Here is a 24930-nt window from a genome sequence, read left to right as displayed (position 1 = left end):
AGGGCTTTCTCAAAAGCTTGCCAAATAACGCATAATTATCTTGTCCTGACCTCAGATTAAAAGTTTCTTTAATGCTTTCTCTGTGTTTACTGCCAATCCATATCAGGCACTTTTAAAAGACACAGCGTTCTTGGCAACATTTATTAGGCCTGCATTATGCTAACTCAAGCTGCGTCTGTAAAGAACACATGTTTAGAGAGTAAAACAAATCTATCGAGGCAATTCAAGGCAGGTGACATTATTTAACACAGATAGTCATTAAATCCAGGTAAAAAATGAAATGTCAGATCTGGCCTGGTATTACAGTAAACCCTGAAAGTGTTCTGTAAAGTGTTCCTAAATTTAGACACTTACTGTTCTGCCGGTATATATCCCTCGGGAACTGGTGTGCATTCCACATCTGCAACCTTCACATGGTCCTTAATCTCACTGAACTCCAGTCCCAGGTTCTCACCACGAATAGTCACCAGTGTTCCACCTTCACGCGGCCCTCGAAGTGGGGTGATCTGTAGACAGGTCGCCATACAGACATAAGGACGTGTGATTATTCCCATGATATAAGAAACAACATGGAGAACTCTCACACACCCTGGCATCTTTATCGTTGGTACAAACCAACAGGAAGTGGAGAATGACTTCATGCACCTGCAGGAGTCAGTGATTGTGAGACAGCGTGAGGGGCGGGCGACAGTGAGAGAAGCTGTGAGTGATTTGGTTCAGTGGGATAATTGGGCCGCTTTCTGTCAGAGCAGCAAAGCCTGCGTGCTTATGGTGAATAATGATCAGCCGCACAGCCAGCTGAGCCAGCCGAGTCCTGACTATAGCAAAAACAAAGCCATGCTAATTTATGAACACAGAGTTGGCGTCTGGGAGAAAATATGCAGACACCAGCATGTAAAATCATATGCTGCTAAGATTGGAATATAAACACAGGCGTGCACAAGGATGCTTGTTTTCATCTGTGCATGTTAGGCGATCAAACACCTTTTATTCTTTGGGATGCTAAGCAGTACCAAATCCGCCTGATTAGAGCTAACGTATCTGTAGTGCACTCACACAGTGCTATCACTTGCATCTTCATGCTTTTGCGGGTGTTATACAATTAACACAAGAAACACTTGGCTGCTGATCCATTAAACCCTTAAAGGAAGGCATTTATGGTGCATTAAAATGTAGTGACTAAAAAGAAATCACACTTAATTTAATTGGCAATTCATCTAACATAAAACATATCTGATGTGATGTCTAATGTAGACAAGAGCTATATCTGCTCGGTGAAGTTATTATTAAATGCTAAAAGCAAGATCCATATAGTCATAACAGACCCAGCCACACAATCAGAATAAACTATTCTTCTAACTCTGATTCTGATCAGTAGGTTTATAACAGTCTAAATAATAAATAAAATAAAATCCAGTTTACGATTCCTTTGGAAACCACTAACTTACTGATGTGTGGTGAAGAAAGAAAAAAAAAGAAGGAGTAAAGCCTGCATGCAATTCATTCCCACAATGCATTTGTGAATAAATGTACTTGTGAATAACAAGGGTCAGTGTTTAGCAGAAACCACACAAGATGAACAGCTCTTTTATTGAGTGACTATCCATCAACACTATAAAAAGAGCCTATCAAACATATTCTGACAGTCTGGTGAGGTCAGGCCTCATGCGTGTATTGACAGCTCGGCTATTAGGGCAAATCTAGGACACTCATTCCTCATCTTGGCAAAACGAGGGACCGTTGGATCCCAAAGGGGAATATAGACATGTTAACATCTCGGCTCTGTCATTATTTCCTACCAGATAATAATCCAACTTTAGGTCAGAGATCTCATTAGCAGCCTGGTGAGAGGTAATTTCCTTTAACCCATCACATGCACTGATCGTAGCAGAGAGCGTCAAGATTTTCACAGGTTCTTTATTGGTTTTTTAGAGTACTGTGGGAATATTGATATCCCAACGGCTCTAACTGTGTAGTAAATCTGAAACATGCCAGTATTTATGGAAAATTATAGTACTATAAAAAAAATTATCTCTCCAGTAATCCAGTTTAATCATAGTCTGCCTCTTCTCAGATACTATCGATGTCTTTACAATGCCCTTAGGGATTTTTCGGGACCACTTTGAGTTTTAAGATACACCAAATGATTATTTAAAATGAAATAAACCCGCTTTATTTACTGGAAAGTTGTTGTAAAATTGCATCTTTCTGCTGAGAGAATAAAAGCAGGAGAGTAAATGAGCGTGAGCGGGAGAGAGAAACAGAGTCTCTTTTCATTAGGAGACGGGGAGTTGATTCGATTTGTGACTTTGACAAGCTAATTGACGGTTGTTGGAGGAAAAACACTTAATCACTACCCAATTGAATGTCAGCGAAAGATTCTTCATCTGCAATGTCACAGTAATAGTGCATTAGAATACATTATGACCTGTGAGCCGATCAATTGAAAGAAAGACGATGAGAGTGATAATCAGAGACAGTGAGAGTATTTATGAGGCATGAGGAGAGCTGGAATAAAAATAGAGGAGCTCAGTCCAAGACTTCCCTTCACAATACCCACAGTTCTGCTTGGCTTACTTCCATTTCAGTATTTCAGTGTGTTAATTGGCAATTAGAACCTCAGCTATGTTCAAACAAAGCACTGATTGTTTAGCGTGGTGGTGACTGTACGTTTGTAAAAATCTAGGTGCATTTGCAGAATTAACTAGATTTTAGGATATAATTACTGCTCTAAGTAAGAAACTTTATTGCATAAATCACAGTTTATTTTACAGACATTCATATTTATGTAGCTTGTTCAGGATAGGCATGCTTTTACTTTTCTAATCGTTTTTTTCCCATGCGATTTTCAAATATATTCAGATGCGTACAAAGATTTTGAGCGGTGATTTCATTGGCTTGCTATGGCTTTTCCACTTCATTCCAGTAGTTTTTCTAATTTTCCTGTGAATGAGCTGTCCCTCGTGCCAACACATTTCTGAGTTTGATTAACAAGCTTTAGACACAACTACTGTTCGTCATTCAGAGCCTGTGGCACTCAAACAGGTAGCGTTCCCTTTCTGCTATATGTTCATCAATCAATTTGATGGGGCGCTACAGATGGAGTTGGGGGTGCAGAGGCTTCAGTGTTCCTCCTCGTCTCCATTCTTCCACTTTCTTGCTATTCTTTTTCCCCTCAGTATTCTGCCCAAGGCCACACTTCCATCATAACTCTTTCAGCAATGCACCCATCTATACCTCCTTTGCCTTTTTTTCAGTTTATATAAACCTTTCATCTTCACAATGATGGTTAACCATAAAACATGCATGTCAGTGAGTACAACTGAGCTATTTCGGTTTACCAGAGTCCTATTGTACCTGTGGATCATAATATTATACTAAGAATGACATAAACCCAGAAATGTAACTCTAAATAAATTTTTTTTTATCAGCAATTATAGTTAATCTTCTAGAAACTAGAAGCCAGACGTAAATGTACAAGCCCAGCCATGGGAAAGATCCCCAATTTCATGGGTAGTGACCTGTATATACCGTATACAGTGAAACCACATTGAAAATCTTTGATACAATCAAAAGTGAAATTAATTAAAAGTGAAGTAAAATGAATTAGATTAAAACACATTAAAACTGAAAAAGTAGAAGCATTTCCATTAGTGATCTCTAGAGACTCTGTGTTAAGGTCTATTTTTGTGGCTGGATTGGTGCACAGGTTTACCTTTGTGATTCTGGGGTGCGTGCACTTGCTATTGATGCCATTGTGCTCGAGCCACATGCTCTGCGGGTGAGGACAGTGCTGTTTCAGAGAGCAACGGTTCTCTCCCTTACACCACACACAGCCGAACAGAGGGTCTGCCTTCAGACATAGTCCACAGCTCTCCCGCCGTGCGTCACACTTGTACAGGTGCACTGGGGATACAGGGAGGGCAAAGGGGCAAGTTAGGTTGGGAAACCCATGGGGCGTCAATCAAAGCAAGATGGAAGCTGATGTAATTTGCAGCAATGGCTTGAAGTACTATAGAAATCATTTAATCTCTATTCACTTGCTTCCTCTTGGCTGCGAATATAACTGCTCATCTCCTCCTCTCCGTAGTACAGCAATATTATATTTAATCTCCATGGCAACCAAAAAGGCATTTTTAATTGCTATTAGATGCTTGTATGATCTGTCCATTGACTGCTGCCCCCTGAGTGTTTCCTTCTTAGTAGGGGGGGGGGGGGATCTCACACACTTTACTTCCACTCTTAAATTAGCATAACCTTCACACACACACACACACACACACACACACAGGGCTTTAATAACACTCACACAAATTCAAACTGCTCGCTGATTTGGATTAAAGCAATGGCGTGTCCAAATTCCATTTCATATCAATGGAAATGTTCTTCTAGTCTTGACACGGAGCATACTTTTAAAAATCTCTAAAGGCTCAAACTGCCTCTGCATTAGTCTGAATATTCCTTTAATGGCCAGAGCATTTATTTAAAAAAAAAGTATCAGTATTTCTGTCTTATGGATTAATTAAGTTTTTCTTACCCCACTGGAAAATAGTTTTTAGCAAAAATCTATCAAAAAAATTGATATAATTAAATAATACTAAATATATTGTTTAAATAAATTAGAATATTACATTATAGAGTATAATATCAAATTATGATGAGATAAAAAAAAAAGTGGACAAGAATCTATGCTGTGAACTTCAAATATGTTAAAAATCTAGTGTTTAATTAAACCAATCAGATGAAGACAGATGAAACTCTCAAAGTATTTCCAATTTTGTGTGATGTATGCATCAGACATTCAGCCAACAGGTCAAGGTTTCATACTGGATTACAGCTTGTAATGGTTTGAGAGTAAATTCATTATATTGACTTTTAATTATTACATCTCTCTTCCTGTCTGTAGAGGGTGTTTGTTGGCCAAATAACAGCTGACTCTGACTATAGGTATCCGAGTGGCTGTCTAATAGGTGGGTACACACACAGGTCAATTTGAAAGACTATGGTAGATCTAATTGCTAAGAAATATCTCTGACCTTCTATGTGGTGCAAAGATATACACACAGGAAGAAGACGAGAGGTGTGAACATAAATTATTGTGATATATTTAGTTAAACAGAAGGTCAAGAAATACTGAAATAAAGAGATGATGAAGAAGTTAATCAAAAACAGAGGCTATCAGCAGTCAACTCCACCAGGATGTCAGGGGGTGGATGCTGCAAGTCTGTTGCTATGGAGACTGAATCCAGGGGTACTGGCAGGGCTGCCGGATCAGAGGCCTCACCTTTGTTTTGGGCCGGGTTGTCTATGCTGAAGTCTCCGTTCCAGATGACCGTCAGATGCACAGGGAGGCTACTCATCTCCATCCCATCATACAAGTACTGTAGCCATGGGAACAGAGTCAGACAGACAGAGAGAGAAAGAGAGAGAGGGAAAGAGAGAGAGATTTACTAGAGGCGTTCTGCTAGAAGTGTGTTTTTATCATTCCTGGTAGGTTCATCCTTGGGTAACAGTGGAGAGGACTCCAAAATCCCTACACTACTTATGCTGGGAGAACAAGCAAACATATATACTAAATATTGAGGACAGAACGCACTTGTGACTAAAATAACTGCTCTGACAAAACAGCTCTCTCCCTACAACTGCTCGCTTTTATCATGTCTACGACTTTTTGTGTTGCTTAAAATTCTGTGCCTTGTTTCTGAGAGTACCCTTGTGTCCACAGACAAATTCGCTGAAATGTTTACTGAACACAATCGCACACGCACGCACACGCACACACACACACACACACACACACACTCTTACCGATGTGTTCTGGCACTGTACACTGGAGCTGTTAAAGCGGAGGGCAGGAACTCTCTGCTCCACCCCCTGTATGGTGAGTAAACACTCATACCCACGCTGGCCCGACTGTGGCTGGGGCAGGTTCTTGGCCCGAAGGGTGATGGGTTTCACTACATTCACTGGAACCAGGATACGATCCGCTGGAAGAAGCTGAGGACATTCCTGCAGGACAACAAAATGCAAGGTAATCAAAAATAATTTCTTGACAAGTCAGAAACTCCCTAAAGTTTCTCCTCAGACTGTTTCCTTCAGGTTAGGCCCTAGTTGAAACCAACAAAACCACAAAATGGGCATGGCCCTGTTCTTAGCATCAAAATCCATCTTGACAGCTTCTTAGATTGAAAGGACAGGCTGAACTGCTCTGGGGCAGAGTTTAAAAAAAGCTATTATAGATTATTTGAGAAGCTATCTACAAAAATAATAAAAGTTAGTACCGTTAATTTAAGTAGACAAAGAGATTTAATTCGCCACCATCGCCATCATCGCAAGCACACCAATGCTGGTTAGCATAAACACTTATCTTAACATGCCAAATAAACAAATACACCACCCACATGCATAATTGCAGCCTTAAATAAAACAGCATAGACAGTACAACACACACCCCACTCATACTCTGACCCTTATATCTCCACCCACACAGGCTCCAGATATCAAAGTCATCAGTAAATGCCGGGCGTAAAATGCAGGCAAATTCCACTGAGGGTAGCCCTACACTAACCTGACTTTCAGCCAACATTCAAGTCGATAAATCCCCATTTAGAGCCCCCTCACCTTCATAATAGCAACCCAGCCCCATGGTCTACAAGGGCCTCTCTAAGTCCTTCCACAGACCACCCTCCAAGGATTTATTTCCCTATTACCCTGATATAATGTGAAAATGTTTATTGGCAGTGGTCTTAGTCATAAATAAGGCACGACAAGGGAAAACCGCCCTCTAAAACACCAATATCTCTGTCCATTCACGCCCAAGTCTCTCCGGCATGCGCTGTCTTCTTTGAGGAAGGTGTCTGGCCAGTCACCCCCCACCCCTCCATGCCTCTTATTGATGGATGAGCAGGTCTCCGCTGGCAGGTTTATGTGGTGGGAGATTGACTCCAAGCATAACAACAGTATAATTGAAGGCTGGGAGGCTCTAATATGGAGTCTTCAGAGATACTGAAGACTAGGGCCAGGTTCACAAGAAGGCATAGAAGAAAGGACAGCGATAAGACACAATGAGAGAGGGAGAAAGTGGGATGGGAACAAACAAAACAGTCTATTACTCATTTTGAAACCTATGGCAGTTCCCATTTCAGCCTCAATATATGATTATGCATAAGAATGTCACCAAAAACTTTGAAGCAAACAAATGCTTTGAATTGCTGCTTTAAACATAATTAAAGCAGATCAAAAAGAGTGGCCACACTTCCTGTCTTGAGCTCAGAAAGAGAGCCAGTGTCTGTCAAGTCCAGGGAGAGAAGGATTCCTGTAGCCTCAAGCCAGATACAGCTGAAGAGTCTTACTGGAAGAGACGTTAATAAAAAATACAGCGACAGTAATTCAACATGCATTCACGAGACAAATGACTCCACCCTGCGGTTTCCGTCCTTGTGTGTGTCGCGTGTCAAATCTGACATGACATGCCCGAGGCGGCTCATTTGTGAAGGGAAAACAAAACAGGGTTTGATTAAAAAAAAGGGACATTATTATTAAGAATAGGCATTTTACAGATAAAAGAAGCTCTTGAGAGTGTGTTTACAGTCTTGGTTTGAGCAAGAGAGTCCTGAGGATGAGTTCAAGCAGAATGATGTGTTTGTCAAAGGGACATGGAGTGAGTTAGACAGCAATTGGTCTCCCGATTGTTTACTACTGTGTCTGTGTGTGTGTGTGTGTGTGTGGAGGGGGGTGCATTCAAATCACTGCAGCTGAATCTCCAACATCTCAGAATAGGACTGATATAATTAGACACAGCAGAGAGAGATACTGTAGGTGGGGGAAAAGAATGAAATTCAGTCCGTGTGCTTCTGTTAGAGATGAGACAAAGATAGTCATTGAGTGCGAACAGGGAGGAAGATGCCCTGGCACAGAGAACATAGGACAGTGAGCTGGCACGGAGTGATATATCCATAATTAGAACGGTTTGAGTATGTATGCATAATGGCAGTGTTCAGTCGGGTAGAAGATGAAACGCCTAATTCTCTTCACAGCTCTTGCAGTGTTAGCTGCATGATTACCGAGGCATCCCTTCACTCCTTCCGCTTTGGCGTGCCTCCCTACCGCCACGGGCAAAAACCCTCCCCTCCTATTTCTTGCCACATTTTACTTCCTGCAGCATCATACATGCTCTTATCTTCTCTCACCTCTGCCACTTCCCTCCTTTTCATCTCTTTGTTTCCACTCTCACTCCCCTCCCGAGCTGATCTTTTCTTCTTCAAGTCTTGTCCTCCACCTAGATCTAAATGATTTTTACCTCAAAGTTTCTCCCTGAGGGCCATAGGCCATCTCACGGTTCTGAACTCAGACCCAAATCCTCCTACTCACAATCTGCAGCTCAACTGCGCAAAGCTGCCGATTTTGCCTGTCAATTAACATCTTAATAAGATGGTTGAGAGTTCACTGGATCGATCAGTTCCTGTTTCCAACAACTCTCTCCTTTTCTTTTTCTCTCTCGCCTACCTCCAAAATTGGGTGTGCTGCCTTGCTTCCTAGTGTCTACATAGGCAGCTTATAACAGTCATGACTTGGAATGCTTTGTGTCACACAAATAGTTCTTCTCACAACAAGAACATTGAAGACTCCTCTTACAATAGATTTCACTATATACAGTGTAAAAAGAAAAATGCGGGTATTGTAAAAAGCAATAATATTTTGGGCATTTTTGCGTTAAAAAGGTCTGTTTAAATTATTTTAAAAAATCGTTTATTCCCCTTATACTTCAGATTTTTTTTTTTACTTATTACTTTAATGCTTTTTTTCTCTCTCTATCTCTCTTTTGTTTCTAAACAAAATTCAACATATTTAATCATAAGCCTTCAGATCAAAAGGTTTCTAAGTTTTTATAAATTGGTCAAGTGAGTAAGCTTTCTGATCTATTATTCAAAATCACACCACAATTTCACGATACCCGTCAGTAAGGCATGCTGTAAACAACCACTTTGAATTCCTAAAAGGATGTAAAAAAGCCAAGCCATAACAGTCGTTTGCCAAAATGTAGTGGATGTTTGGGTCGGACTGGTGTGCGTTTAGTCATGCAACATTATGCCAGTGGCCAAGAGTGAGACATAGGGGACCAACACAGTCAGCAACTGACAGGAATCAGCACTATCCTTAGTATACACACTCTAGCCAGAGATGAAATCTGTACAGGACAATTAGATTAGCTGCATCCCCCCTGCATCCCCCCTCTCCCCCACACCTGCAATTCAGATCAGCGAGGATGCGGTGCGCCAGGTCTTCCGGACGCAGAAAAGGAAAAAGTTCCAGGCCCAGATTGTGTTACACCAGCCTGTCTGAAATCCTGTGCTGACCAGCTGGCCCCCATCTTCACACAGATCTTCAACAGATCGCTGGAGCTGTGCGAAGTCCCTTCATGCCTCAAACGTTCCACCATCATCCCCATCCCTAAGAAACCCAAAATTACAGGACTAAATGACTACAGGCCTGTGGCTCTAACGTCTGTAGTCATGAAGTCATTTGAAAAACTGGTGCTGGCCCACCTGAAGGACATCACTGGGCCCTTGCTGGATCCTCTTCAGTTTGCCTACAGAGCAAACAGGTCTGTGGACGATGCAGTAAACATTGGACTGCATTATGTTCTGCAACACCTAGACAGACCGGGGACTTATGTGAGGATCCTGTTTGTGGACTTCAGCTCGGCCTTCAACACGATCATCCCAAACCTCCTCCTGCCCAAACTAAATCAGCTCTCCGTGCCCACCTCCGTCTGTCAGTGGATCAACAGCTTCTTGACAGACAGGCAGCAGCTAGTGAGGCTGGGAAAATACACATCCAGCACCCGTACAATCAGCACCGGAGCTCCCCAGGGCTGCGTTCTCTCCCCACTGCTCTTCTCCCTGTACACCAACGATTGCACATCTAAGGACCCCTCTGTCAAGCTCCTGAAGTTTGCAGATGACACCACACTCATCGGCCTCATTCAGGACGGTGACGAGTCTGCTTACAGACAGGAGGTAAAAGAGCTGGCTGTCTGGTGCAGTCTCAACAACCTGGAGCTTAACACGCTCAAAACAGTGGAGATGATCGTGGACTTCAGGAGAAACCCCCCTGCACTCCCCCCACTCACCATCATGAACAGCCCTGTGACTGCAGTGGAGTCATTCAGGTTCCTGGGTACCACCATCTCTCAGGACCTGAAGTGGGACATTCACATTGACTCCATCGTAAAAAAGGCCCAGCAGAGGTTGTACTTTCTCCGCCAGCTGAGGAAGTTTAACCTGCCACAGGAGCTGCTGAAACAGTTCTACTCCACCATCATTGAATCCATCCTCTGCACTTCAGTAACTGTCTGGTTCAGCTCAGCTTCTAAATCTGACCTCAGAAGACTACAGAGAGTAGTCCGGACTGCTGAGCGAATCATCGGTTCAACTCTCCCATCTATTCAAGAACTGTACTTATCCAGAGTGAGAAAAAGGGCTGTCAAAATCACTCTGGACCCCTTACATCCAGCACACTCCCTCTTTGAACTGTTGCCATCTGGTCGACGCTACAGAGCACTGAGCACTAGAACGACCAGACACAGGACCAGTTTCTTCCCTCGGGCAATTCATCTTATGAACAGCTGACAATAATGGCGAACACACTACACTTTATATTTATATACGCACACACTTTATTTATCTAACACACATACTTAGTATACACTTAATTTTTGCACACAATATATATGTACATACATAACTTCATTTTGTAATATACCTGCCTACAATTGTCATTTGTATATTGTCATTCACTGTCTACATATTTGTATTTTTTATTCTTTTATTATGTGTTTTATGTTCTGTCGCTGTCATTCTGTTGTACTGCGGAGCTTCTGTCACGAAAACAAATTCCTCGTATGTGTAAACATACCTGGCAATAAAGCTCATTCTGATTCTGATTCTTCTTCTGTGCTTTTGTTGTTAAACAAAAAAAGTGTCACACAAATTGAAATATGATAAAGAAAAAAAAAAGCAGACAGTTTAAGAAGATGTGAAATTGTGAAAGACTGTGAATGGCATATACACTGTTGTTAAATCTTGCCAGAGATGATATTCTGATGCTGTAGCACGTTTTGTTTGTGAATATGGACTGTTTTCCTGTGCTCATGGGTGCATACTGAAACAAGCTCTGACTACTAGGGGGGCTTCTCACTTCCAAAAACCATTGAAAGACAGATCTAGGTTATTCAGATCACTCTCAGCAATCCATTTAATTGGTATAAAATACAGAAATTCATTTGTGGAAGGTCAATGTAAAAGGTCATCTCATTTCTCCATGTTGAAAGTTGACTCGTCAGCGTGTGCTCGGAGGATTTGCACAGTAAACATCGCCGGTCATTAATTTTAAGCCACCCGGAGTTTGGAAGGGGATCTGAGACCTCCAGTATGAGGGGTTAATGAAATCCAAATTAAACTCATTAAACGGACAAAACACCTGCCTTAAAACAAAAATCAAACAAAAACATCCAGTGGAAATGTCATTAAAATGTGCTAATATTCAGTCGCTGCTTTGTGTACAAGTCCCTCGACACACAATAGGGAATCCTAATATAAAACTGGTCAATATTGACCATTTGATAATTGGAACGCCAAATGCTGGCAGCCTGAGAAATGCTCTGTTAAGAGATGTTAATGAATGCTAAATGATGAGGCTACACATTTGTGTGGCTAAAATACATAGCCTCTGGGGCCAGGTGTCTTCATAATTCATTATGCATTTCAAAGCTAAGCCCACAAGCATGACGTACATAATCGTATCTTCATGGTAGCTGCCGATTTCTCTTCGGTTGCATGATGCAAATGAAATAAACATTGTGATCCGCAACATGTAGACCCTCGGGGAGGGATTAAAGGGCGTTTCAGTGATACAAACTCAACGGCAACCCTCCTTGGCATCTCGGAGAGTGAGCTAGGAAAGGGTTTGGCTCTGGCAAAGAGCACAGAGCCCCAACAGCAGCTTTTAATTTATCTGATGGGCCTGCGGTGACCTCGAGGCATGCGATAGTGCCAATATTATTGATCATTTACAAGGAATAAGATGTTGGTGGGAATCCAGACAGACATTTTTTAAAAGATTTAATGAGAATTATGTTCAATTCAAAGCCATCAGACGTGTATGAAGCATCTCAATGTGAGGGGGTGATCCTGGGTAACTTCTCACAATCAGGACGTGACCTGAGCAGTAACCCTGCACCAATCAAATCAATTAGGTTTATTTGAAAATGGTGAGAGCCAATTAAAAAAACCTGATGTGTGGCCAATCACAAATAACTCACCTCTGGCTGTTTGACACGACCCTCCTGGAAAGAGCAACTGCTTGGATCATGGGTGCACGTGTGACGATATTTGCACCAGAGGCACTGGTATGGACTTCCAACACAGGATAGACACCTGGGACAGGGAATGGATGTGGATTAATGCAGTTAGTTTGAGTGTTTGTGAAAATAGATAGAATGTTACGCAACTGCACTGTGTCACTGTAAATACAAAAGATACTTACGACTTGTGAACACTGCAATTGTAGAAGACAAAACTAGTGTTGGCGAAAGCTAGTCCCGTCTCCTTTGATTTGAGGTAGAGCTGGACAATCTGATGGTCACCTAAGAGGCAGGGAGGAAACATTAAGAGTGTTGAAACAGTTGCTAGTGTGCTGCTCACAGAAGCATCAGCCTAAGGCCAAATGAGCTGCCTACAGAAACCACAGGTTGTTCCAAAAGGTGGGTTACAATGAACTGCAACAAGGTCACAAGGTTTAGTCAATTTTTGTATCAAAGACAAAACAAAGTCTCAAAGTTAACAGTATATTCCAAGGCAGTTAACTCATATTATGAAAGGGAGAAAGTGCACCGAGCACCATTGCGGTATATATCCTGTCCTGTAAATAAAATAGGCAATTACCAATTGGTAAAGTCATTGCAACACTCCAGCAGCTTAGAAGCTCTGGTTCCCATAGAAACAGTGCTGACATGTGTACTTGGTACTGTAAATAGGCATTGACTGGACCAACCTGATATAAACTTTTTTTCTTTCTTTCTTGATCAAAACATGTCAGATTTGGTTGCTGGTCTGAAATATTTAAATATGAGTTTGGTAAAGCATTTTTTGAGATTTTGATATTTCACCATTCACCGACCTTCCTAGAAAGGGACTCTGAGTCTACTGTGTGTTTTAGTGCTTAAAGTTTCATGCTATTAGCATACCAAATACACTCTACCAAACTTTATATAGCAAATTGGCAGTTGCCAAAATCAGTGACACCAAGCTAAGTGTCTTAATAGCAAGCAGTTTATATAGTGAGTGGATTAAGGTGACCGCTCCCCTTTGCCAAAAATGATCCAATACCCTTCCCATAAATACATTCTTGAAGAGAATTGAGAGACAGAGAGTGAGATAAAGAAACCTGTATGAGTAAATGGAAATGTGGCACAAAAGTGCCCATCTTCAGCGTGTTTTTGTCTGAGCTAATGAAGAACCTCATGTTTAATTCAACATGCTGGACACGATATCTCCCCTCTCAAAGGAAGATCATAATTTTCCACCCTATCTTTTCCTGTCTCTCTTCTTCTCACATACTTTTCTTCAACCTCTTGTTCTCCTAACACACTCTCCTTCCCTGTCATGCGGTTTCTTCAACAAAGATCGAATCATTCATCAATCACTGGAAAGTGTGCCTGACAATGAATCTGTCCCAATTAGTTCACCTAAATGTTACCTTGTTGGCTGGTATCGTCGGTGTGTGTGTGTGTGTGTGTGCGCGCAAGCCCCCTGCCACCCGCTGCAGAGTGTGTCTGCCTTTAATGAGTCACTCAGGACACACACTGTTACCATGACAGTGAGAAACAGAAGGAAAGTGAGGAATAAGGGAGAGAGAGCAAATAAATGACCTATAACTACAGGGGTGTGTGTATGTGTCCATACAGAATCCATTAAAAACACATCTTGATTCACAACTTTCATTGTTTTTTATGATGTGTCCTACTATTTGGGGTTAAACACACTGTATGTGTATGAGAGTGATGGTGTATGTATCCATTGATGTGTGTGTGTGTAAGTGTGCACCCTCGGGTGTGTAATAGTGTACTTATCCGGTGGCGTAGGAGTGTGTGTTTGCACTGCGGCATTTCAGAGCTCCAGGCCCTTGCAGATTGGGCCGACCTGTAATTTCATGGTGGCCTGACTAGCCTCACATCTCCAATGAGACTTGCATGCATCATTATTCACACACATCACACCCCTGCGCGCCACTCTTTCTACCTCACATCCAGTTGGCTGTGCCACTTACTAAGGTAATTTGCGAGTGTTTCTAAACCAGACGCTCTGAAAGAACATTGTTGCCTCTATTCCGCCATGTATTTGGTTGTGTTTTACAATCATTTTTTCTTCTCTTTTCTACACACATAGGAGTATTCCCTTCTGTAGTGCGTGTCTTCATTATCTTTATGTTGAGATATTATGAAAAATTACCAGCCTCGAGACAGCTGCCCAGATGTGCGCTCACTTTAATTATGTCGGGGTAACCAAGCATGTCGTCGAGAAAACAGAGGCGTAAGAACGGCGTCAATGAGAGTACGGCAAAATGTTCTCTCTTGAAAAATCTTTTCTCTCTCTTATCTGCTGGAGTGAATGCTGTCAAAAGCATTTTCAGCCGAGCAGATGGAGTGGAGAGTGTCATCAGTTCAGGAGATCCAATCCAGTCTCTTTACTTGAAAAAGCTCTCAAACCTCAGTGCCAGTGGAGCCTCAGAAGGAAAGACTGAAATGGAGAGAGACAGAAGAGCACGCAGGAGACAGAATGCCAAAACTGCCTCCCTCTCGACGACCTTTATTCACTCAATTACAAAACATGTCCTGCGGCAAACGTCAACAGCTGCAGGCAAGATAATGAGCATTTAAACTTCCATCTCTGCTCAGGTGTTTATGCATATCACATTCTTTTCTCTTTCTTAGACTGTCTTCCCTCCTTCTCTGGATCCAGCATCTCATATTATAAGCTGCCATAAACTCTCATTTAGTCTCAGTCTGGTTCATATTGCCTCAACAAATGCCAATATTTAGTCATTTTGCCCAATTTCCCCTTGTATATGATTGTTTAGTGACAGCACATCTTCGCACCTTGGTCTACGACGATGCGTGGGACTTCCTTCTCCGCAGGAGAGCTGCAGGTAATGCGGTTGCCCTCAACCAGACCGTCCATCTCTGCCAGGTCCTCAAAGGTGCAGTTGACCCCTGCAGAAAGTTCTGGAACATTATGTGCCTCCAGCACTAGCTGTCAAGGAAAAATAAAAGACAAGCTGAAGTTATTCAGGGGAGAAAATAGAAGGGAATAACGGACAGGACAAACTTTGGTGTGCGTCACAAACTGACACACCATCTTTGTGCACAGAATAAACTACATTTTCCTGCCACTGCCCTTAAAACTGCCGTAACGTGGATATTTTCTCATGTCCGTGATCTGAAATGCTCTTGAGAGAGAAGGAAGTCTGCAGACTCCACACATGGGAAATCTCAATCCAGCTGCAGACATCAAGACATCCCGGAAAACACACGCAGCGGTTTTATAAATATCCCAGCTGACACGTATCCAACCACACAGCCAAATCAGGCCATTGAACCAGTGGCCACATATCTCCTAAATTTCCTGGAGGGAAACGTCCAGAGACATCAAGACACTTCAGTCAGCGTGTTCTGACTCTAATGTGTTTCACTGAACACAAGTGGGTGGGAAATTGAGAGAGAGAGAAGGAGAGAATGAGAAAGAGAGAGGGCTATGGGGTGAGAGTTTTCATTCTCTCTTTTCTTTATGACTCTCATCTGGAGAGCCGCTGTTTGCTCTCTCACTCCTTGTGTCCTCTCCATCTCTGTTACCCACAATGCCCTCTGGCTCCCAGCCTTCGAATGAATTTCAAGCTCTGCTCTGAAGCACATGTGTTGCCTGACACCAGAGTCAGATGAAGTGAGAAACAGAAGGGGAAGTTGGCAAAGAGAAGAATGAGAAAGAGAAACTGTCATGAGACTGAAAGAAATACCCCCTTTAGACCTGCCATTACATTGGCATTGTTTATTATCCACATACAACTATGCATTAAGCATATAATACAGAAGTTGCACCACTAGTAGTCATTATCATCTTCCAGTTTCAATTTGTATTGTCAGTAAAACATAAATGCAGTAAAGTATACTTTTAAATACACAATCATTCATATTTAAACTTTTTGTGACTGCGAAATGACCAGAACTTGTTTTATTTTGCTCTCATAATGACACAACAGACATTGCAGTTTTGTGATCTGATCTCTCAATATAATGAACAGCAAATCAACCCACCACATTTCTTTTTGAATCTTTTATTTTTCTCCCCAATGCTATCATCTTTCTCAGTCTATTGTCTTTAAGATTCTATTTTCTCCAATTCTAAACCTTCTTAATATCCTCTACCCTGGGTAGGTTTCTAAAGCAGGGAAACACGATCTGAATATTGTCAAAGAGAGCACAAAAACACTTTTTTTCCATCTTGCCCCCTGCCTTGCAGTTATCTGTTTTCCCATTAAAGTTCAGGATGCACCGGTGGATGGTGGCGCCACTCTGGGATTTAATTTATTTTTCCTTTTAGAGAGGGATGCTGAGAGAATTTCTTCAATTACATTTCAAGTAGTTGCGAACAAACCCTTGCTGGCCATGACAAATATGAAAATCATCCCACTTGGGAAACAAACATAAAAAGACCTCTTGCAGCAGAGGGTACGACATGAGGAATATGGTGTCTTTGATTACCTCCTGCCCGAACTAAAGAATGCATCAAGAGGACAGACTCTCACGGACTTCAGATGCTGATGCGGATTTCTAATTACGCTTCAAGATTTGTAGGTGGAGGGAAACAGAGATGTCGATGTTCCCCCAGAGACCCCGAGAGCTTTGAGACTCTACCCATTGTACCCCTTGTTATACTTTAAAATGGAAATGAATAATGGATAAAATCAATCTACATATAATTGAATTCTGAGAGCACCGATAGTGTCAAATCCAGTCATGATTGATGTTTTCCGTAAGTGTAATCCTTCTTCAGAATAATGCTAAAGCTGAGCTATGCTCTGATTATCAGAGATTATCTAAAAAGAAACAAAATCAAAGTCAACTTCTTTGGTAAATGCACTTAGTAATTCAAACAGCAGCAGTTTAAAAGCGGCTAATTCCTCTTAAGATGGGCTTTACTGTGGTTTGCTGCTAGGTGGAGGTCCAGGAAGGCTTATGGGTAAAATGTGAAATAACGTGAAAATATATGAAATAGTCAAAAAATGTTTTCTTTTGGATTATAAATGTACTTCAATTCCTATATACTCCCTGCAGACGGAACAAAGGAGCTTTGTGCTTATCTCCTCAAACAAATATTTAATAATGAAAAAGGTCAAGAAACCGCATGAATGCCTATAGTGTATTTCTGTGCACAGTTTGCAATTTATTGCATTGCAGATGTGTTGTTTTCCTTTCAATAATTTCAGTTTAAAGGAAAAGGTCATTCTCTCTCTGACACTGTCTTTGTAAATTGCTTACCATACTTTTCATAACAAACATACTGTTTAAACAGTAATTTTGTGCACAATTTTAAATATTTTTTCTATTTTAATCTCGCAAAGCTAATTTTCAGCAGTCATTACTCTAGTCTTGATGACATGATGCTTCATTAATCATTTATAATGTGCTAATTTTCTCAAGAAACATGTCTTTTTTTCAATATAATCAATGTTGAAAACAGTTGTGCTGCTAAATATTTTTTGTGGAAACTTTTTTTCAGGATTCTTCCATAAACGGAACGATGGAATGTTCAAAAGAACAGAATTTTTTGTAACAAATGCAAAAGATGTTACTGTCACTTCTGATCAGTTTAATGCATTACCAAATATAAAGTTTTAATTTTATAAAAAAAGTAAAAAATAAATCTTAAAAAATTACTATTATTATTATTATTATTATTATTATTTATGATATTACATCAAACCAACTCAAGGCTACTGGTCTAAGCTGGTCTTTTCAACAGGGATGTGCTCATATTAAGAGAAAACTGAGAGTATTGATCTATTGACACATCTGGAGAGTTGATACAAGGACTTCTTGTGATATGATCACATCAACTCTTCAATAACTGTGAACAGCTACTACTGAATATCCTGACATTTGCTTTGACTGTTTGCCCAGATACAGTCAACACGAATGCTCTGATTGAAAGCAATAACGTACTTACATATAGAGAAACACTGCTGTGTAAATGAATACGTTTTATCTAAACATATCTAGGTCCTGGTTAAACATCATTCCATGAAGCACAGATCTTGTGTTATATGGTGACGTAATGGGAGTTTATTAGCTCTTAAACAGCTTAGTAGTTGAGGATTTGATTTTGGGCCTAGAATACAGATCCCGAATCAGCTCAACGGCCAGCTCCTCTAGTGGAGACATTAATCTGATATAAAAGCTCAGAGGAGGTGCTGGATTACATCAGGATAAAGTCTGAAACCATGGCCTGCTTTGATGGATTTTACACGGACACACACATATACACACACACACATTCAACAAGCGATCAGCCAACAAAAGAAAACACCAACCGAAAAAAGTAACTGTCCTGACAAGGGATATGATCACATAGTGACTGGCATGAGGAAGTGGAGTTGATATGACTGTGCTTACTGTACATGCACAACAATATTATGATATAAATCAGAATTTGGCCACATTCAGGTTCTTGCAAACGCATCATTCATCATGTAAATGTATTAACCTCATTACATTACCAAATTAAGCACATTTTCTGGTTTCCAGAAATCGGAATAATATAGATACTTATATGAAACTGGACTTTGGGTTATGTAAGTATCTTATTCACAAACCCATAACATTCGTTCAGATATGTGTGAGTCCAAACAGGTAATTTTGGGAGTTATTTGATGCAGGTAGTCGTACAATACTGAGCTATAAAGAAAAAAATAAGGAGCTAGGAGGAGATTTACATTAAAAGAAACAGCATGGCCTACATTTATAGGAGCCTTCTGTCCTAAATTTAGCAATTAATCAAGCTCTTGTATGAAACTGTTAAAGACAGGACTGAAACTTACTGAACAAAATTAATGTGTTAAATTACTGTCCAAGCATACAGGATAATAAATGGAAAGAGCAAACATCTTCAGCATTTCCTAAAGAAAAAAGCAGCTGTAGAGTTTGTTCTGAATAGTGGCTTATATGTATTTTAATCAGAAAGTGACATGCTGAATATTTTTAAGTATACCATTCAGGAACACCCCTGATCAGCTTTGTGTCGCGTGTGGGACTCGATCCAAACGTCACTGAATTAACATGGCATGTGTGATACGTTCAGGATGCATGACGTGTCTTCATAAACCCATCAGAGTAAAATGCAGATCCATAAAGGCTGAACTTAAGACCATGATCACATTAATGACGGAGCCAGAAGAGTAATGGACTCCATAACTGAATTAGTAAAGGCTAATGTCAATATGTTTGGCTTTATCCTCAGAAACACTTTAAGGGGTTCTGTAATACCTCAGCATTCCTAAAGGATGTTTTATGGTGTGATAACACAGACGGAACTGAGGTGAGAACTGAAAATAAGTGCTCACCAGGACACTGTACTGAGACACGGAGATGTTGTTGGGGTGAACGCTGAGTCTCACACACTGCTTTATGTCTGAGGCAAAGCGCCGAGGCTCGGAGGACCGTTCGCACTTCTCCTTCCTGGTGCACCTGGAAAACAAAGATGAAAAGAAATATTTGAGCACCTGAGAAAGGGAGAAAGACAGCATGTAAAAGGAAGACAAAGCGTTTGATAGAATGGGTGGAAAATAGAAACAGCTTCACATATGTTTTCGACCATCTTCCATCTGTGACCAGCACAGCATGAAGAAAATGGAACACAAGCTTCGTTACTAGTCCAAATCCATGCATTCGATTTCATTTTTTATAGGATAGAGGGAGTTGGGACAGAGAGAGTCCCTAAAACAACAGCGACTATTTGTGTATGCAGATCAGGCCCAAAGAGCTGAGGGACAGGCCAGCTTTGTGTTCTACCCTTAATGAAGCGTATTCATGGCTCCCAGGTTCTGCAGCCGGGGAAAATCAGAGCTCAGAGACCCTCCTTTTAGACACAAACACCCTCCACACTGGGTCACAGAACTGATGAGGAGACCACCCTAACACTGTGACATCTAATCCAGACACATCAGATTACAGGACCAAGGCCAAACTCGTTTAAGACTATTTTATACTAGTGACTGCTTGTTTTGCAGAATTACAATCTGGTGCTAAAGAACCCAGACACCAATACAGTGCACTGTTTTCCAGGACCCTGTGACAGTTAATTGTAATGATCTGCATTAAAAAAAGATGAATTATTTAGACACTACTTCTAATTCTTTATAAGATAGAAAGACATATGGATTTAGAGTCTTACATTTAAACATTTTTTAGGATTTCACATGACCAAAATTATTTACTGTAGAAAAGTAAACACAGAATGTCATTTAATTAAATATTAAAATAAAGTTAGAACATAAAATTAAATATAATGTATTAATACATTTTATATATTTATAGATTATTATTATTTATTAATATTTTTCGGTAATACTTTAGTATAGGGACCAATTCTTACTATTAATTAGTTCCTTATTAGCATGCATATTATTCTCATATTGGCTGTTTATTAGTACATAATGTATAAAGCACATTATTCTGCATGACCATATTTTGCATCCTTAATCCTACCCAATACATAAACTTAACAACTACCGTATTAACTATTAATAAACAGAAAATTAGGAGTTTATTGAGGCAAAAATTGTAGTTAAAATTTGACATTAAAATAAAGTTTGATTAAAAATACAAATTATGCAGCAAGTATTTATATGAAACAAGATACAACATAACATAAGACAATATACAATTTTGTTTAGTAAAAGACCCATCTTGTAATCGTTCATAAAACATTGTGTCTTGCACTTAAACATTTTCAAGTTTTACTTGCTTGAAGTACAACGCTGGCTAAAATAGTCTGCTCTGACCGAGTTTTTTTAGCCTGTCATTCCGTGCAATAATCCAGATTGGCTTTATTCAAATCAGTGAAGCAATTAACTACGAATCAGCACAGAGTCCTTACGAGAGGGAGAGAAGTTTATAACGGATGACAGTTGTGACAGGGTTTTCTTCCACTGCAGAAAAGAAGGGGGGAGAGCGAGGTAGGACAGTGAATGAATTGAAAAGTTAAGAAGCCTAACGTGGAGAACTCTGGGAACAGAATGGGAATAATCTGCTGGTGAATGAAAGAGGAAACGAAAGAGATTTAAATGGCAACAATCATCCTCTTTCTCTGTGCTTCTGTGCTAAGCAGGTCTAAGATGCGTTTAATCAGAATGCCCTCCTTTGTAGCTCCAATCACACAGCCGGAATCCCTTTTCTGCAGCTGATTTAATAAGCATGCTGTGTACTACGTGTTCAAACACACACTCACACACACACAGACACTTATGCTAGGTGGAAGCTATGGGTGGTGTAACATTGAACTCTAAAACGAACGAGTGTGTAGCATTCTCAGAACGCTGTGGGAGAGACAAACAGTGCAAGTCGCCGGATGATTTGGTGGGGCTGTGCATCCCGCAGTTAGATGCACTTGTCAAAGGCCTTTAACAAAACATCATATCTAACAAATCCCTCTCTGTCTACAGGTAGACTTGGTAAGCATGTAGGCAGTGAAGCCTGTTTCTCACCAATAGGGGGCATATGAGGGTTGTCTGTTTGTAATTTCGAGATTACAGGGGCTTTGACATGTTGTGGCTGAAACAAGCCAGTGCTGCTTGTAAGAACAGGAATATTTCGTATTTAAAAGGGTTATAAAGGAGATGCCTGCTTATGGCCTGAGAGCACTGTAAAAACATTTATGAGCCTTCACTTATGAGCTTGTGTAAAAGGCCCAGAGACAAATACCTGCAGGATGAATAGCAGTATGGTTGTGTATCTCATTCCTTTAATAAATTAAACATTTATTGGATAAATAAAAAGAGTATGAGACTGACCCTATTTACTTTATTCACACTTTCAGTCTTTGAACAATAGACTGTGAACAATATTTATTTTTAACATAATATTTATATCATTATCAAATCAATTCCCAGTGGATAAATTTTCCCTGAAATTTATTTGCATCTGGAAATATTACAAACAATATAATGCATATAAAATAATACATTTCATCTTAAATTGTATACATGCGAAATGACAATATACTGTTTATTTTATCAACATTAATACACTGAATTTGATTATTGACTTCTAAAAGTTATTTATATTATATTATATTTCCAGTTTCTAGATTTTTCTGGTGTGTCGAGTTTATTTCTACATGAAACATTTTCTACATTAATATTTCTACATGTGTGCACAGTGTGTGCATGAGTGTGTGTATGAGTTTATTAAAACCACCTCAGCCCTGCAAATGCTTTTCCATCTGATGAATTGCCGATTTCCTTGATAAGTCATCCAGCGTGCACCTGCCGACACGCGGGAGGTTTGTTTTAATGCCTTATCATTAGTGAAGTAAACTGTTCTATTAGAAGACTAAGGAGTAATTTGTTTCCCTCATTATGTAAATACTGCTCGAACATGGCGAAATGCAGTACTTTGATGAATAATGAACAGGAAATGAAATCGCATCAAAGTGATCAAGCAGACGAGAGTTCAGAAATGGGCACACGCAAAACACCGAGGACGGCCTCCTGGCATCTCGCCTGCCCTCTCTCTTCCTGTTCCCCTCGTGACCCTGCGTTCACTCTGCTCTCTGCCACATTGACCTAAATACCATTGCATCACCCATGCTAGCAGAGGAGAAAATAAACAAATAAATCACTACACACATCAATAAATGAATAAAAAGATGTAATTAGTGCATTCAAATTCATTTTACTCGCCAACTTTGTGTTTTGTTTGGGGGAAAGACTTGTAGTGAGTTTGCAATGCCACCCTTCACATCAAACCCACAGATATAGAGAGAGAGAGACAGACTGCAGATGTCTTCAGAAGAAAGCAGCTAACAGAGTCAGGCAGAAGCAGCTAAATTAATAAGTTCTGTTAAAATAATAAATCCCTCAAGGAGTTTTATTCAACAGTTTCACTTGCTGTGCAACTCATAATGGAAAATAGCACCAACCTGGCTTTGCCAAGACTAATTTATAATGAACACGAGGAAGTACATTTGTCATGTGTGACTGATGACACTGGTCTAGTGGAGTTTAAAGTGTGTGAACTCCCAAGGTCTGACCAGTAGCATGAAGCAGAGACAACCGCTTAATGGGACACTGGAGGAGAACTATACAGAAGCAGGTTTCTTAAGAAAGAGACTGTCTATGCTTAGAAAAGCAAACTAACACAGTGATTTGAAGTTTTATGAAGTACAGAGTATGTATATGCAAATGCAACGTAATCCAGAAGACCTAATAAAATAAATTTAAAAAAATCACAAAAAATGTCTTAACATAAAAAAAAAACTTTCCTAAATTAGACCAAGTTACTTAAAGAAACAGAGAGCAAAAAGAAGAGAAAGCAAGAAAGAGAAATGTAAAAGCACTAAGCATGTCATCTCAGTTGATTTCAACATGGTTTGTCATTGGCACGTGGCTAAGCTAACAACACAATACTCTAAATAGGCGTAAGATACATATTTTTAGCATTAAATAGAAGCTGAGTTATAATTGGCATTTCTCTCATCTTCCCAAATGCATCGTTTTTTTCTTACACTAAGCTTGTTGCAGTGCATTCTGCGATTGCCGCTTTAGAATTTGGCCAAAATGAATGCAGATATCTTGGGAAGCAGAGTAATTAAGATCCTACCTTTTACAATAGCCTGCGAATTTGAAGTGTTTTAAAATGCTACCACAGTAATTATAGTTTTGATAGAAGAGGAAAAACCTTTTACATTGAAATGCCTACCATTCCTAAGCCAATTCTACTCCAAACATTTCACGGAAATTCCATTATGCAAGAATAAAAAAGCAAAGCCGCAGTACTGTATTCGTACTGAGTTCAGCTGCTAGCCCCCTGTGAGAGAAGAGCCGGTCGGTCACCATCATTATGGAGTGAGCTAAGAAGAGGGATGCAAGGAAAGAGGAAGACATGAAGCAGAGAGCAGGAAGGAGGGGAGAAGAGAGACAGAGGAAGATACTTGTGGAGAGTCATTACGCAGCCCAGTGGCTCTGACCCGATTATTCCCAGCAGAGACCTCAGGCCCACTGCCCCCCACTGGTCCACAAACCACAGCTGAGTGGAAAATTAGTATGGAGCACCCCGGGAATGACCCCGACACACTGAGGCATGAGACACCAAACACACACGTGCACAGAAAACATTCACTCACTTAACACCATGTACAAAAAATAGAATCCAATATTCATTCAGCATGGGTGGTATATAAACATAAACAAGTTTATATTACAAGTATATATTACATATAGACAAGCATATATCTGTTTTTTTTTTTTTATAAAACTATTTAATGCAGTAAATTAAAATAAATTAAAGGTACTTTATCTCTTTTTCTATTTGGAACTTTATGGACACAATTCAAAAGAAAAGATTATTTATTACAAATGAATAAGTCTGACAACAGTGCAAAAAAAGACAGAATTTGCATTATGTAACGGCTCGGTTTAAAACGGGGGTCGCCATTGTCTATCTGGACCACAAGCCTTTTGACATAATGAAATAAATAAATGCCAAACGCCATTTTCTACTATAACCTAATTCATAGGCACGTCAATGTCAGCTCAGTAGAGCTGATTGTGTCCTACGGTACAGTACCTCAGGTTGCTACTACAGTTAACTGTTCCCAC

General features: G+C 40.2%; 1 protein-coding gene across 1 annotated transcript in view; it reads right to left on the bottom strand.

Moving 5' to 3' along the window:
• LOC113047767 (plexin-A4-like) overlaps positions 1 to 24930 on the bottom strand; it is a 183497-nt gene that overhangs the window by 30816 nt on the left and 127751 nt on the right. The window contains exons 6-13 of the mRNA XM_026209048.1: positions 19675 to 19798; positions 15158 to 15311; positions 12547 to 12646; positions 12323 to 12437; positions 5809 to 6009; positions 5285 to 5381; positions 3716 to 3906; positions 355 to 506 (exon numbers count right to left, since the gene is read on the bottom strand). Coding sequence (XP_026064833.1) covers positions 355 to 506; positions 3716 to 3906; positions 5285 to 5381; positions 5809 to 6009; positions 12323 to 12437; positions 12547 to 12646; positions 15158 to 15311; positions 19675 to 19798 — 1134 coding nt within the window. The remainder of the gene's footprint in view (positions 1 to 354; positions 507 to 3715; positions 3907 to 5284; positions 5382 to 5808; positions 6010 to 12322; positions 12438 to 12546; positions 12647 to 15157; positions 15312 to 19674; positions 19799 to 24930) is intronic.

This window comes from Carassius auratus, chromosome 29, assembly GCF_003368295.1.
Source record: "Carassius auratus strain Wakin chromosome 29, ASM336829v1, whole genome shotgun sequence".
Taxonomy (NCBI): domain Eukaryota; kingdom Metazoa; phylum Chordata; class Actinopteri; order Cypriniformes; family Cyprinidae; genus Carassius; species Carassius auratus.
This window is presented reverse-complemented; position numbering and strand designations above follow the sequence as displayed.